Source organism: Sminthopsis crassicaudata, chromosome 1, assembly GCF_048593235.1.
Source record: "Sminthopsis crassicaudata isolate SCR6 chromosome 1, ASM4859323v1, whole genome shotgun sequence".
NCBI classification, from domain to species: Eukaryota; Metazoa; Chordata; class Mammalia; order Dasyuromorphia; family Dasyuridae; genus Sminthopsis; species Sminthopsis crassicaudata.
This window is the reverse complement of record NC_133617.1, coordinates 612,482,478-612,498,841: the sequence shown is the minus strand read 5'-3', so window position 1 is coordinate 612,498,841 and position 16,364 is coordinate 612,482,478. Positions and strand designations below refer to the sequence as shown.

Sequence of the window (16,364 nt, the reverse complement as noted above, 5' to 3'; positions counted from 1 at the left end):
AGACAAAAGTCATAAAAAATCCCTGTCAGTAGGAAGCATATCTATAAATATAATTTATTTATAAAACTACATATATAACATAAATATAAATTCTCATATAATTATGTAGTCATATGGTAAAATGTAAAATATTATAATATAAATAGTAATATAAGAAGGGAAGAAATGAACAATTGGGTGGAACAGAAAAGGGAAAGGCCTCCTTCAGATAGTGACCCTGAAGGAAATCAAAGGATCCAGGCACAGGGGTAAGTTAGTCAAAAGCATCTAAAATAGAGATGGAATGTTGTGTTTAAGGAAGTATAACTAAGACAATGTAGATAAATTTTAGAGTTCAAGGATAAGATGTATAAAGGTGGGAAAGGCAGAAAAGAGGCAAATTTATGACAACCATTAAATGCTTTAGAGGACTTCATTTACTTTTTCATTTATTCATTCATACATTTATTTTAGAAAGCTTTACATACTAAGTTCAGTAGGTTTTTTTTTATTCTAAAGATATTTGGGGACCTACTTTTATTTTTTGAGGAGAATGATATGGCCACACCTATAGTGTTAGGCTGTGAATTTGATTGAGAAATAGAGATAACAGAAGCAGGGGAATCAATCCAAAGTATTTGTTAGAGCCATACTAACTCAAAATCAACAGAAAGTTTATTTTTAGTAGTGTAGGCCAAGGACTCAGTGAGTTCAAAGCATTGTATTTAATGAAATTTCCCTAGAAGACAGGTTCCCTAATAACGTTGTGCTTTGAGTCTGTTGATGCCTGCCAATTCTGATCATGTTCTTTAATTGATGACTGGGGCATAGTTTTAGAGCTTGGATGTACCTCATAGATCATCTATGGCATAGTGAGGTTAAGTGACTTTTTCAATTAATTTTACATAGACAATAAAAGATAAAAGTGGGATTTTGAACACAAAGTTTCTTTGAATTAAAATTTAGTTACTTTTTAAATTAAATGACAGTGCCTTTCAGATGTGATTTCCCCTTTCCATATAAGTCTTTGTTATCTCTGACTCTGAGGATTAGGACTATTACAGTTTATCTAATTAAAAACTCTTAAAATTCTATTGTTAAATATAAGGGCCTATAAGATATAATTTCATTAAGAGAACAGTCCATTCATTATTCTTTCCACATTTGTAGAATTTTAATAGGAAACTCATTATTTGAGATCTTCCAGGTATGTCAATAATTCTTGAAGCTATAACATATAAATATGTACACAGATCATTGGGAGAATTTTAAAACTTGAAATTTTAGAATTTATATTCATTCTTCTTTTGACATTCATCCTGCCTGTTACTTCAGTTGCCTTCCTAAACCATTCTTATGTCTCTGTCTTCAGAGGGAAAATAGAGAGATTTGGAAATCTCTCTTCTACTTCTACTAAAGTACTTCTATTTTATTTCTACTAAAAAACTTGGAAAGGATTTTATCAAAAATACAAGCATAGATTAGAGTCCTAGAACTGTAAAAGTATCTTATGTGTAATCTAACTATAATAACATGCTTTTATTTTTAAAAGTAACAGGTAGAATATTAAATGGCACATAGCTGATGGATGGCTTCATTGAGATTCTTATCTTAAAGCTATCTTAGTTGTTTTGTTTTCTTTCTCAAGTATTAAACTTTCCTTGAAATTCAGGACCAAAATTTTGCCTCACAGTAATTTTGGTCACAAAAGTAGAAAAGTTACTTATTTAGATCTGTTTGAATAAGACCAAAAAAAAATCTGGTATGCATACATTAGAATCAGTAAAATTCAAATCCCATCCCAAATCATATTGAAAATGAAAAATGGTAAGAAATTTCCCCCCTCTTAAATAGATAGTTGTTTGCTTTTTTTTAGTCAGTCATGAGATTTAGAATTAGAAGGGACTTTAGACATACTTTTGTTGAATGCTCTTATGTTAAAATCTTAATACTGAAGCTGGTCAATTGGTTAAGCTGAATAAGTAGATCCACTTACTCCAGATCCAGTAATCTTCTATGATGTACTGACTATTTTTCCTCTTGTGCAACAGATTATGAATATTACAAATTGAGATCTTGAATGTCTTTCAGAAGCTTGATAGATAATGGGATGCTTAAAGGCATATAACCAAACTTAATTTAGCCTGCATTTGCCAAAAATTAGACTTTTTCAGATAACTGATGCTTTCCCCTTTCAATGTCACTATTGTTTCATTTTGACAATTTTTGTATTATTCTTTTGCAAATGTACAGTATAATTTACTGCCTTCTTGAACAGACTAACAAAAGATGAATCAAGGCTATCGAGATCATCTTTATGAATGTCCATTATTGTATTATGCAGTAATATTGTTCTGTGTCTACTTTGTAATTTTTTCCTGTCTCTGTCAATGTAAGAGTGCCAAGGCAATTGTACCTACTTCTTACAGGGAATGACTTGGTTGTCCCTTGCCTTTCTTGCTTGTTATTTTTAATCCACTATAGACTTGAGAACAAGATATCCAAGTTTATGAAATGTTATATTAAATCAGCATCAATAAGGCACTGAATGAAGACTCCAGTAACAGAATGTCTAGATTTAATGAAGGGAATTGAAAATTCTATATTTAGGGTTATGGTTTAAGGAATTGAATTTATTGGAATGATGGTCTCTGAATAAGCAAAATATTCTATTTCTTCTTTTTAACTAATTTTGAGCCTAAACCTGAGGTATGATACTTTGCTTTTTTTGGCTGTTAAAGACATGTTTTTGGGGGCGGAGCCAAGATGGCGGAGAGGAAACACACGACTCAGTGAACGTCCTCACTCCCTCACAACCAATTAGATAAATTAAGTCTCAAAATTAGCTCAGGACTGATAGATACCACAAGGACTGGAAGCACGACTTACCAGCTGAAGAGAATCTGGAGTTTCAACAGGAAAGGTCAGTTCTCAGGGGAGGAATAAGAAAGACCAGCACAGACGGTGGGGTAGGGGCACACTGCGCCCATTGCGCTGGGAGGGGCTCTGGGATCAGAGAAGCCACTGAGGTAAAGGAATCTGGCACAGGCTGTTAGCTCTTCTCTGCTAATTATTTAGCAGTTCAGAAGAGAAAGCCAAAATATTTTAAAACTCAGATTAGATTTTCCCCGGACCCTGGGGGTGACTCAGGCACAGATCTCGGCACCAGGGGGTGTGGCCTCAGCTACCTCCTGAGAATAGTTAAGAGACTGACAAGTGGGTGGATACGGCCCAAGGCAACACACACTGCCTAGCTTAGCTGGAGGGAGTGGAACTCAGCTCCAGAAAGTCCCAGAGAAGCGGAACCTTTGAACTAGGGACCGCGGTTTCTGGCAGACACTTCCAGTTTGAGCGCAGGGGCTTCTTACGTCACCTGCTGCAGACACCCACTCCCCACCCGGACACATAGGCTGGGCTTCTTGCTGTCTTCACTATTCTACGCCCTCGAAGCACAGTAGTGCTAATCACCTCTGAGGCACTCCCAGGGAGAGGGTGGGGAACTCTCTCCCAGAGCTCTCTCTTAGCTCAGGCTCAGGAGTCGCTGCATCCATCCGGTCTGGGAGGAAGCTGGTAAAGAAGTAAATAATTTCCTACCCCAGAGACAGACCCCAAAAGATTTTTTTTAAGTATGAGCAAAAAAGCTAGAAAAACCATAGATTCCTTCTATACAGAGAAAGAGCGGGTGTCCAACCCCGAGGAAGTTAACAGCAAAGATTCAGAAGATAACAACCTAAAGGGGAACGATTCCTGCCCCCCATCACATAACTCTCTCCTAGAAGAAGCTCTTAAGAAATTGAGGGAGATCGAAGAAAAATGGGGAAAAGAAAGGGAAGTTATGATAGAGAATAACAATGTCCTGAAATTGGAGTTGGAAAAAATAAAGAATTCACAGGAGATGCAGGGAAACAAAATTAGTGAATTAGAAAAGGTTAAAAAAACACAGGAAAGTAGGATTTCTGAATTGGAAAAGATAAAAAAGTCTCAAGAAAATAGAATTTCTGAATTGGAAAAAGAAAATAATTCTCAAAAAAAAAATTAGGGAAATGGAAAAAAACTCAATAGAGCAAAATAATTCATTTAAAAACGAAATTGGGCATTTACAAAAAGAACTAAAAACTGTGAAAGAAGAAAATAACTCCTTAAAAGTCAGGATGGAACAAATAGAAATGAATGATTCACAGAGAACCCAAGAATCAGTCAAACAAAACAAAAAAAATGAGAAGCTGGAGAACAACGTCAAATACTTACTGGGAAAATCTATAGACCTGGAAAATAGATCTAGGAGAGATAATCTGCGGATTATTGGACTTCCAGAAAACTATGACCAAAAAAAGAGCCTAGATTCTATTTTACAGGAAATTATCAAAGAGAACTGTCCAGAGATAATAGAAACAGAAGGGAAAGTAGATGTGGAAAGAATTCATCGAACTCCTTCTGAAATAGACCCTAAAAAAAGAACACCACGGAATATTGTGGCTAAGCTGCAGAATTACCACACAAAGGAGAAAATCCTGCAAGCAGCTAGAAAAAAACAATTTAAATACCAAGGTGCCACAATAAGGGTCACCCAAGATCTGGCTGCCTCCACATTAAAAGATAGAAGGGCCTGGAACCTGATATTCCGAAAGGCAAAAGATCAAGGACTGCAACCAAGAATGAACTACCCAGCTAAGTTTAGCATCTTTTTCCATGGAAGAAGATGGTCATTCAATGAAACAGAGGAATTCTATATGTTTCTAAGAAAAAAACCAGACTTAAACAAAAAATTTGATCTACATCCACAAGACTGAAGAGAAACAGAAAAAGGTACACAGAACCCTTGAGAACTGTAACTCTGTTGTGGGTATATAAAAAATACTCAAGGATAATTTGATTTTACTGATATAAAAGAAAAAAAGGGGGGTGTGGTAAAGGGAAGGAGGTCGGTTCAGAAAAAGGGGAAGGAGTGATAAAAAGAGGGAAACTACATCCCAGAAAGAGACATAGAAAATACACCATATCTGAGGGAACTTAGTGAGGGGGAGAATCATTGTGTGAATCTTACTCTCATCAGAAGAGGCTCAAAGAGTAAATAATTAACATATTTGTTTTTCAGAGAATTTTCTCTCACCTCATTAAAAGGGGGGAGAGGAAAAGGGGAAAGGAAAAGGAGAATAAGTGAAGGGACTTGGAGGGAGGGGGGAGAGATCCTAAAAAAAAAAAAAAAAAAAGAGGGAGGGTTGCGCGTCACAAGGGGGGTCTGTAAATTAAATATCGGGGAGGGGGATCAGGGGGGTCAAGGGAAAAAAGTATAATCTGGGGATAATACGATGGCAGGAAATACAGAATTAGTAATTTTAACTGTAAATGTAAATGGGATGAACGATCCCATCAAACGGAGACGGATAGCAGATTGGATCAAAAAGCAGAACCCTACAATATGTTGTCTACAGGAAACACACTTAAAGCAGGGAGATACATACAGAGTAAAGGTAAAAGGTTGGAACAGAGCTTATTATGCTTCAGGTAAAGCCAAAAAAGCAGGGGTAGCTATCCTTATCTCAGATCAAGCAAAAGCAGAAGTAGATCTCGTTAAAAAAGATAAGGAAGGAAACTATATCCTGCTGAAAGGTAGCATAAATAATGAAGCCATATCAATACTAAACATATAGGCACCAAGTGGTATAGCATCTAACTTTCTAAAGGAAAAGTTAAGAGAACTGCAAGAAGAAATAGACAGTAAAACTATAATAGTGGGAGATCTCAACCTTGCACTCTCAGATTTAGACAAATCAAACCACAAAACAAACAAGAAAGAAATTAAAAAAGTAAATAGAACATTAGAAAAACTAGGTATGATAGACCTTTGGAGAAAACTGAATGGCAATAGGAAGGAATATACTTTCTTCTCAGCAGTTCATGGATCCTATACAAAAATTGACCATATATTAGGACATAAAGATCTCAAAATTAAATGTAGGAAGGCAGAAATAATAAATGCCTTCTTCTCAGATCACAATGCAATAAAAGCTACATTCAGTAAAAAGTTAGGGGTAAATAGACCAAAAAGTAATTGGAAACTGAATAATCTCATCTTAAAGAATGACTGGGTGAAAGAGCAAATTATAGAAACAATTAACAATTTCACCCAAGATAATGATAATGATGAGACATCATATCAAAATCTTTGGGATGCAGCTAAAGCAGTAATAAGGGGAAATTTTATATCTTTAGAGGCTTATTTGAAGAAAATTGAGAAAGAGAAGATTAACGAATTGGGCTTACAACTTAAAAGGCTAGAAAAAGACCAAATTATAAACCCCCAACCAAAAATTAAACTCGAAATACAAAAATTAAAAGGAGAAATCAATAAAATTGAAAGTAAAAAACTATTGAATTAATAAATAAAACCAAGAGTTGGTTTTATGAAAAAGCCAATAAAATAGATAAACCTTTGGTAAATTTGATCAAAAAAAAGAAAGAGGAAAATCAAATTGATAGTCTTACAAATGAAAAGGGGGATCTTTCCACCAATGAAGAGGAAATTAGAGAAATAATAAGGAGTTACTTTGCCCAACTTTATGCCAATAAATTTGATAACTTAAGTGAAATGGATGACTTTCTCCCAAAATATAGGCTCCCTAGATTAACAGAGGAGGAGATAAATTGCTTAAATAGTCCCATTTCAGAAAAAGAAATAGAACAAGCTATTAATCAACTCCCCAGGAAAAAATCCCCAGGGCCAGATGGATTCACATGTGAATTCTACCAAACATTTAAAGAACAATTAGCCCCAATGTTATATAAATTATTTGAAAAAATAGGGGATGAAGGAGTCCTACCAAACTCCTTTTATGACACAGACATGGTACTGATACCTAAACCTGGTAGATCGAAAACTGAGAAAGAAAATTATAGACCAATCTCCTTAATGAATATTGATGCTAAAATCTTAAATAAGATATTAGCAAAAAGACTTCAGAAAATCATCTCCAAGATAATACACTATGATCAAGTAGGATTTATTCCAGGAATGCAGGGCTGGTTTAATATTAGGAAAACTATTAATATAATTGACCATATTAATAATCAAATTAATAAGAACCATATGATCATCTCAATAGATGCAGAAAAAGCATTTGACAAAATCCAACATCCATTCCTACTAAAAACTCTTGAGAGTATAGGAATAAATGGATTATTCCTTAGAATAATCAGGAGTATATATTTAAGACCGTCAGTAAGCATAATAAGCAATAGAAATAAACTGCAACCTTTCCCAGTAAGATCAGGAGTGAAACAAGGTTGCCCACTATCACCATTACTATTCAATATAGTACTAGAAACGCTAGCCTCGGCAATAAGAGCCGAGAAAGAGATTCAAGGAATTAGAGTAGGAAATGAGGAAATCAAACTATCACTTTTTGCAGATGACATGATGGTATACTTAGAGAACCCCAAAGACTCTGCTAAAAAGCTACTAGAAATAATTCAAAATTTCAGCAAAGTGGCAGGATACAAAATAAATCCACATAAATCCTCGGCATTTTTATATATCACTAACAAAATGCAACAGCAAGAGATACAAAGAGAAATTCCATTCTAAACAAATGTTGAGAGTATAAAATATTTGGGAATCCATCTACCAAAGAAAAGTCAGGAATTATATGAGAAAAATTACAAAACACTTGCCACAAAAATAAAATCAGATTTAAATAATTGGAAAGACATTCAGTGCTCTTGGATAGCCGAGCGAATATAATAAAGATGACAATACTCCCCAAACTAATCTATTTATTTAGTGCTATACCAATCAGACTCCCAAGAAACTATTTTAATGACCTAGAAAAAATAACAACAAAATTCATATGGAAGAATAAAAGGTCAAGAATTGCAAGGGAACTAATGAAAAAAAACTCAGAGGAAGGTGGTCTAAGTGTACCTGATCTAAAGCTATATTATATAGCAGCAGTCACCAAAACCATTTGGTATTGGCTACGAAATAGACCGGTAGATCAGTGGAACAGATTAGATACAAAGGACAAAAAAGGGTACATCTATAGCAATCTAATCTTTGACAAACCCAAAGATTCCAACATTTGGGATAAAAATTCATTATTCGGAAAAAACTGTTGGGAAAACTGGAAATTAGTATGGCAGAAATTAGATATGGATCCACACTTAACACCATATACCAAGATAAGATCAAAATGGGTCCATGATTTAGGCATAAAGAGGGAGATAATAAATAGATTAGAGGAACAGAGGATAATCTACCTCTCAGACTTGTGGAGGAGGAAGGAATTTATGACCAGAGGAGAACTAGAGATCATTATTGATCACAAAATAGAAGATTTTGATTACATCAAACTAAAAAGTTTCTGTACAAATAATACTAATGCAAACAAGATTAGAAGGGAAGTAACAAATTGGGAAAATATTTTTAAAAACAAAGGTTCTGACAAAGGTCTCATTTCCAAAATATATAGAGAACTGACCCTAATTTATAAGAAACCGAACCATTCTCCAATTGATAAATGGTCAAAGGATATGAACAGACAATTCTCAGAGGAAGAAATTGAAACTATATCCACTCACATGAAAGAGTGTTCCAAATCACTACTGATCAGAGAAATGCAAATTAAGACCACTCTGAGATACCACTACACACCTGTCAGATTGGCTAAGATGACAGGAACAAATAATGACAAATGTTGGAGGGGATGTGGGGAAACTGGGACACTAATACATTGCTGGTGGAGTTGTGAAAGAATCCAGCCATTCTGGAGAGCAATCTGGAACTATGCCCAAAAAGTTATCAAACTGTGCATACCCTTTGACCCAGCAGCGCTACTACTGGGATTATATCCCAAAGAAATACTAAAGAGCGGAAAGAGACATATATGTGCCAAAATGTTTGTGGCAGCTCTTTTTGTTGTAGCTAGAAACTGGAGGATGAATGGATGTCCATCAGTTGGAGAATGGTTGGGTAAATTGTGGTATATGAAGGTTATGGAATATTATTGCTCGGTAAGAAATGACCAGCAGGAGGAATATAGAGAGGCCTGGAGAGACTTAAATCAACTGATGCTGAGTGAAATGAGCAGAACCAGAAGATCACTGTACACTTCAACAACAATACTGTATGAGGATGTATTCTGATGGAAGTGGAAATCTTCAACATAAAGAAGATCCAACTCACTTCCAGTTGATCAGTGATGGACAGAGGTAGCTACACCCAGAGAAGAAACACTGGGAAGTGAATGTAAATTGTTAGCACTAATATCTGTCTGCCCAGGTTGCATGTACCTTCGGATTCTAATGTTTATTGTGCAACAAGAAAATGATATTCGCACACATGTATTGTACCTAGACTATATTGTAACACATGTAAAATGTATGGTATTGCCTGTCGTCGGGGGGAGGGAATAGAGGGAGGGGGGGTAAATTGGAAAAATGAATACAAGGGATAATATTATAAAAAATATATATATATATATATAATAAAAAAAAAAGACATGTTTTTATGGTTAAAATAAAACATTGTTTATGTTACTCAAGATCTAAAACAGTACAGATGTTTGTATGTGTGTCTGTGTGTGTGTGTGTGTGTGTGTGTGAGAAAAAGTATTGATTTGGATGACTAACAATTAAAATTCTTGTTCTCACTATTCTGACATAATATTATGAGAAATGTTCTCTGGAGACTTGTGCTGGTATATTTAGCCAATCTGTATATTTGAGTAATATTAATGTAGATGAATACAATATGATACTATGATTCTGTGGAGAACAAATAGAATTAGCATATATATGTGTGTGTGTGTGTGTGTGTGTGTATATATATATATATATATATATATATGTGTGTGTGTGTGTGTATATATGTGTGTGTGTGTGTATATATATATAATATATGAAAGAGAACTTTTAAGTTTTATGAGTTTAATAATATTATATTATATATATAATATATAATATATATAATCTTATATATTATATAATATAATAATATTATAAGTTTAATGTGTCTCATTTTTATCTTCACAACAACTCAGTGAGATAGGTGCTATTATTATCTCCATTTAATAGATGAGGAAACTAAGATACAGAAAACTGCTAATAATCATTTGTCTAGGTTCACATAACTAGTAAGAATCTGAAGTTGGATTTGAATTCAGTACATTCTGAATCCAAATTCAACAATTTATCAACTATCACACCATTTATATGGAATTATAATAATGAAGCAGCTACTAAGAAATATTAATATTGAGCATAAATACATGATATAAATAGTAGGTTATTAGAAATATATTGAGAACATATAAATGCTGTTCCTTAAGATGAAATAGTATTCTAAACATGACATTGCAGTTTCTTTACCTCTTGGATCTATTGTGTCTATTTGTCCTTTTTGTATTCACTATCTGCTTATATTCTCTATCTGAATTTAAATTCTTTTGAGACTGGAAATATATTTTTTTAAATTTTATGTTTGTATCACCAGTATCTAGCATGGTAGATACTTAAAGATTACTTAAACATACAATGTAGACACGTACATAGTAACTTGTTGGAATTTATTGGATTGTATTGCATTCTTTAATTATCAAAATATAAGAGAAAGATGAGAATGCTGAAGGCAAGTAAAAATTGTGGACCTCATTGTTAAATTAAAAAAGAAATTAAATATAAAGTTAATCTTCATTTTGATCAAGGGCAATCTAGATGAAAGCCTGAGAAGACAATAAAACAGCCCTTGGCATATGATATTACATATTTCTGGATTCATAGAATTGGCTAGAATTTAGAGAATATAAAAAGCTCATTGTTGAGTAAAAAAATTGATTTGCTGTTGTAAAATATCACCCCTGAGGTTCTCCTTTATCACATTCCATACTTATTAAAATCCTAAGCAATTTCTTGAAAGATAAAGCACCATTAAGAATGTTGCCACACATTTTGAGTTACTCAAATCAAACAAGACACAAAACAGTGGGACATGCTCACCAAAGGTGTTGGCCACTATTATAGAATATATGAAATGCAAAGTTTAAATGGAAGAGCTATTTCATAGACATTTAAGATGCTTTTCTTTTCTCATGACATCATGGTGTTTGCACCAGACTCTGCATATTTCTGAATATCTCAAATGAGAGCAGTGATTTAGACAAAGTTCCAGGATTCATTATCTTTAATCAAGCATACTGTTTAGCAGCATTTTCTATTTGCCAGAAGAAGGAAAGAAACAATGTCAGAAGAAAATATATATTGAATTTCCTTTGAGAAGGAAGGAAATAGTTAAAAATAAAAGCAAATTTCCAAAATACGTTTTAACAATATTTTAATATGGTATTTGCTAAATGGAGGCATTTGAATATTTGTAATCTGTTTCAAATTAATTTGGGATTAAGGATGTTGGCTGAATCTTCTACTTTAAAGTATATAGAAATATAAACATTTTGGAAATTAGATTTAAAATAATTTTATTATATCCAATGTTCTCATTAAAATTTTATGGAATTGTGTTTTTTGGACAGCTTCTAGTGGAATTCTTTTTGAAATTACTATTAAGGAGTTATGTTCTTTCTTACATGAAACTTTAATAGTTGTGTTATAATATTTAGCCAAGTTTAGAGCTAATACTTTCATTTTCTTTAAGGGAAGTATGTGGTTCATAAATGCTTAAAATTTAAGAGATGCTTTTGGAGCATGTGAATCAGAATTCTTTTTCTATTAGAAATGACAGCATTTTCAAAGTGGTCTTTCACCATTATTTCACACATGATTCATCAACCTAGCTCAATATGATTATAAATGAAACCATTTATGTTTTAGCTAATAATAAAGAAATGTCAAATACTTTTAATCAATTTATTGTAAACATAATATTGTAAATGACACATACTTTGAAACTATACATGCTAATTGATTTCATTTAAAAATTCACTTGGAGTTATGGTCTAAATTTAGTAGAGTTACCTGAATATTTACTAGAACTCACCTTTGGGTATGGTTAAGTTAAAAGTACATTGTATTGGGGGTTCTTTTTTTTATATTGCATTATTTCATAAACATCTATAGATTTTTGTTTTATGGTTCTCGTACTTGTAGGTCTTGATTGTATTTTAGTATGCTATTATATTTATGTGCCTCCAATTTACTTTTTTTTGGGGGGGGATTTTTAAGTTGCTTTCTTTGGTGGGGAGAGGGGTGAAACATTACATTTAACAGTGTTATAAATTAATGAAACAGATAGTTTTTTTTTTTTGTTTTGATAATAGGGTATGTTTCTAATTATAGATTAAATAAGAATGATTTTTAGAGAAAAAAAAATTTTTAGGATTTTAAGTGATCTGAAATTCTTTTTCTCATGCAGATAATACATATGTTTCAAGTTCAGACAATGATGAAGATGTATTAGTTACCACTGAGCCAATTCCCATAATTTTCCATCGAATAGAAACAGGTAATGTTTTCAAATAGATCTATTCAGTTTCAGAAATAATTTCCATTTCAATTCAGAATTGTTTTAAGGAAAAAAGCAAATTCTGCTATGAATCTAGCTATACTTTTTTGTTTGTTTTGTAGAATTAATGATTTTATAAGTTAAAAATTATTAACTTAAATGAATTTAGAAATTAAAGGATTTACATTTGCTTTTTGTAAGTATGAATGACCAATTTGAATTTATGATGATTTTTTTTTGTATTTTTGTGTTACTTTTTTGTAGCTTTCTCTTCCTTTTTCATAAAAACACAGAAAAAATTAAATGTCTAGTTTATATTCATTTTGAAAATTATGCCAAGGGATATCTAGATCTAGATATGCAAATATATATATATATATATATATATATATATATATATATATATACTTTACTTTTCAGAAAGATTCTGTGTTTCTGTATTTATATTTACCTATGCATGTATGCCCTGTGTCTCTAGATAGATAAAATACATATTTGCTTCATATGTGTGTGTGTTCATTCTTACTTTTGGCAAAGTTCAGTAATGAATATATGGATGGGTGAGTGTGTGTGTGTGTGTATGTATATGTATGCCTTATCTGTATGCCTTTTCTTAAGAAAGTGGCAAATAGATATGCTAATTCAAAAATTATTCAGTATAGACATTTTATATTAATCTTGTTTTTATGGAAATTTATGCAGACATCAGAAATAACTGCCATACTTAATGTCTTTCTAATTTATTTTCTTGCAAAGGAGCATGTGGTTGGATGAAATTTTTAAAAAATATAGAATTTAAATATAAGCCTAATAAAATCATTTTTATGCAGAATAAAGATTTATTTCATAACCCTGATTAAATTTTATTTTCAGAATTAAAAAAACCCAATGACATTCCATGTTGTTTATCCATAAAATCAAAATTACAAAAGGAAAATGGAGAGGTAAGTTAGTGGTAATTTACACATTGACTTTTCCCTTAAATCTATACTTCATCTGCTTTCTTATTTCTGTTTATGGAACTTATATTGTCATATCATCCTTTATGTTTGTAGGTCTCCTATTAATTATCTTGCATGCTTTGGATCCAATACATCTCATTCTTCACTTTTTTTCTACTCCTGGCCTTATCTCTATAGCATTTCACTTGATAGTTCCCTCATCTCCTACAGTATCATTATCTTCTTTACGACTTACCCGTAATCTTGAAACAAATAAAGTTCAGATTTTGAAACTGACAATCAGTGAGCATCTTTAAAGCATTTACTATATGCTAGAACTCCCAAATACCAAGAATACAAATAAAGGTAAAAAACAATTCTTAGTCTCAAGGAGTTTATAGTCTAATAGACATTAGGCTAACTACTTTGTATAAACAAGATATAAATAAGATAAAATGGAGATAATTAGCAGAGGGAAATTACTAGAATTAAATGAAATCAGCAAAGGCTTCTTGTAAAAGTTAGTGTTTTGTCTGGAACCTGGAAAAAGCCAGATGCTGAGGTGGGGGCAGATATTTTAAACATGGGGAATAGTTAGTCAAAATGCTCTGATTCAGAAGATGGAATGCCTTGAGGAACAGTAAGGAAACCAATGTTCCTGTATTAGAGAATATAAACCAGGGATTCATATAAGAACACAAGAAAGATCAAGGATGGGGGACTTCTTGAATTTCAAATAGAGGATTTTTTCATTAATCCAATAAGCAGTATGGAACTTCTGGACTTTATTAAATAGGGTCTCTCTTCTCAATCTGACATTTCCCTTCCTTGAAAGCCTTTTGACAAATTGTCTTTGCACACTGTTTTCTAGCCAAAGTGAGTTTATCCCTCCCATTCTACAATAATCTCTGTACTCAGGGGCAGCTAGGTAGCGTAGTGGATAGATCATTGACTCTGAAGTCAGGAGGATCCAAGTTCAAATATGATTTCAGACACTTGACACTTCCTAGCTGTGTGATCCTGGGCAAGAAACTTAACCCCAGTTGGGTCAGAAAAAAAAAAGTAACCTCTATCTGTCTTACCTGTAGAGTTGTTGCTCATCCTTTAAACCCACACAGAAATGTTTTATTATCTATAAAGCCTTTCTCAATCATTCAGGGTTAGTAATATCCTTCTCTTTGAGTGCTCACATAGGACTTAAATTTATTTTAGGAGGCTGTAGATTCCCCTTAATTTGTTTTGTTTATTTATGATGAGCTTTCTCGTTTTGTCAGTTCAGTGAGGTAGAGACTATCTTTACTAAGTCTTGTATTATTTCCCAGTCATAGCATTATAGCACCCAGCAAATGTTTGTTCAATGGATGGGTGGGTAGGTTACATAGATGGGTATGTTTGCAATATAATTCATTGAAATATATTAGTGGGGGGGTGTGGGGAGAGAGAGGGGGGGGAGGGAGGGAGGAGAGGGAGGAGAGAGAGAAAAAAGAGAGAGGTGGGGGAAGAGAGAAGGTAGAGAGATGGAGAGAGGGAGAAAGAGAGGGAAAAGGAAAAAGATGGAAAGATACAGTAGAGACAGAGAAAGAAGGTTGGGTATTGTGGTTCTAGGATTAGCTCTGGGGTTAACCTTGTTTTGGAATCATTGTTTATATATAGTCTATAACCCTTGGCAAGCTCTAGACAGATTTCTAAATCCATAATTTGCAAAACATAGACAACTTAACATATCCAAGACATAATTCCTTATCTCTATGATCCTCATCCCTTGCTCTACCTTCTTCATATTTTTTTCCCATTATTGTTGAGGGCACTTCCAGACTCAAGTAATCATCTAGTCTTTTGACCTAGTTGTAATTCTTGATGCCTGACTCTCTCACCCCATCTCCCATTCACTCTATTGAAAAATCCAATTAATTTCTTTAGTAAGTCTATAACCTTCTCCTCCTCCCCCCTGACATTGTTGATCCACCTCCATCACCTCACACCTCAACTACTGTAATAGCATTTTGCTTGGTCTCTTTTTTCCTGGTTTCTACCTAAATCAGTCCATCAACTATTTAGCTTCCAAATTAATCGTCAGTATTTCAATTTAGTTTCCAAGATTAAATATTAAGTCCTCTGTTTTTAAGCCCTTCAAAAGAATCTCCCTCCACCTCCCTCCGCTGACTTTAGTCTTCTTTTACCTTACCTACTCCATGATCTGATGACACTGGACACTGTCCTCTTTGCTGTACCTTGTCACAAATTTTTACTAATTGACTTGGGCAAGAAGTAATCCCGATACTTATATGAAGCTACAAAAGTGATTTTTCTAAAGTATGGGTTAAGATTTGAAGGAAGCCAAGAGGCTGAGACAGAAAAGAGAGCCTTTCCACACATGGGAGGCAGCCAATGAAAATGCCTGGTGTCATATAAGTACAGGGATTACTTCTTGCCCAAGGAAATTAGTAAAAAAATTAATGGAAGGATTAGCTTTGAAAAATAAGCAATATCTTCCTTTTAAAAATAAATTAAAATGAGAATCATTTATTTTCTCCTCCCTTCCTCTGCCTCTTTTCTTCTTTCATTGAAAAGAAACCCATAAATAAAAGAACATAAATTATGCATGGTCAAGCAAAATAATATTTTGTATTAATCATGTGCAAATATATATGTCCCTTTCTGTATGTTGAATTTCATCTCCTTTATTTGGAGGTGGTTAACAGGCTTTAACAGTGTTCCTCTAGAGTCATGATTGGTCACTCATTGAATTACTAAGAGTTCTTAGTTCTTCCAAACTTGACACAATATTGTTGTTGTGTAAATTGGCCTGTTCATTTTCCCTCTATTAGTCCACACAAATGTTTCCAGGTTTCTCTGAAACCATCTTTTAAAATAATTTTTAAAGGAAAACTGAAATTCTGAATAGAGTCAAGTCTAGATTTATTAAGTACTTAATATGCACTTGGTATTGTGCTAAATGTTAGAAATGTCATGATTCCCGTTATTTATATATT

The 16,364-nt window shown here is 33.3% G+C and overlaps 1 protein-coding gene across 2 annotated transcripts in view; it reads left to right on the top strand.

The window, feature by feature from the left end:
• PARP8 (poly(ADP-ribose) polymerase family member 8) overlaps nucleotides 1-16,364 on the top strand; it is a 229,707-nt gene that overhangs the window by 120,364 nt on the left and 92,979 nt on the right. For both annotated transcript variants that reach the window (XM_074282550.1, XM_074282549.1), the window contains exons 5-6: nucleotides 12,341-12,430; nucleotides 13,304-13,374. In XM_074282550.1, coding sequence (XP_074138651.1) covers nucleotides 12,341-12,430; nucleotides 13,304-13,374 — 161 coding nt within the window. The remainder of the gene's footprint in view (nucleotides 1-12,340; nucleotides 12,431-13,303; nucleotides 13,375-16,364) is intronic.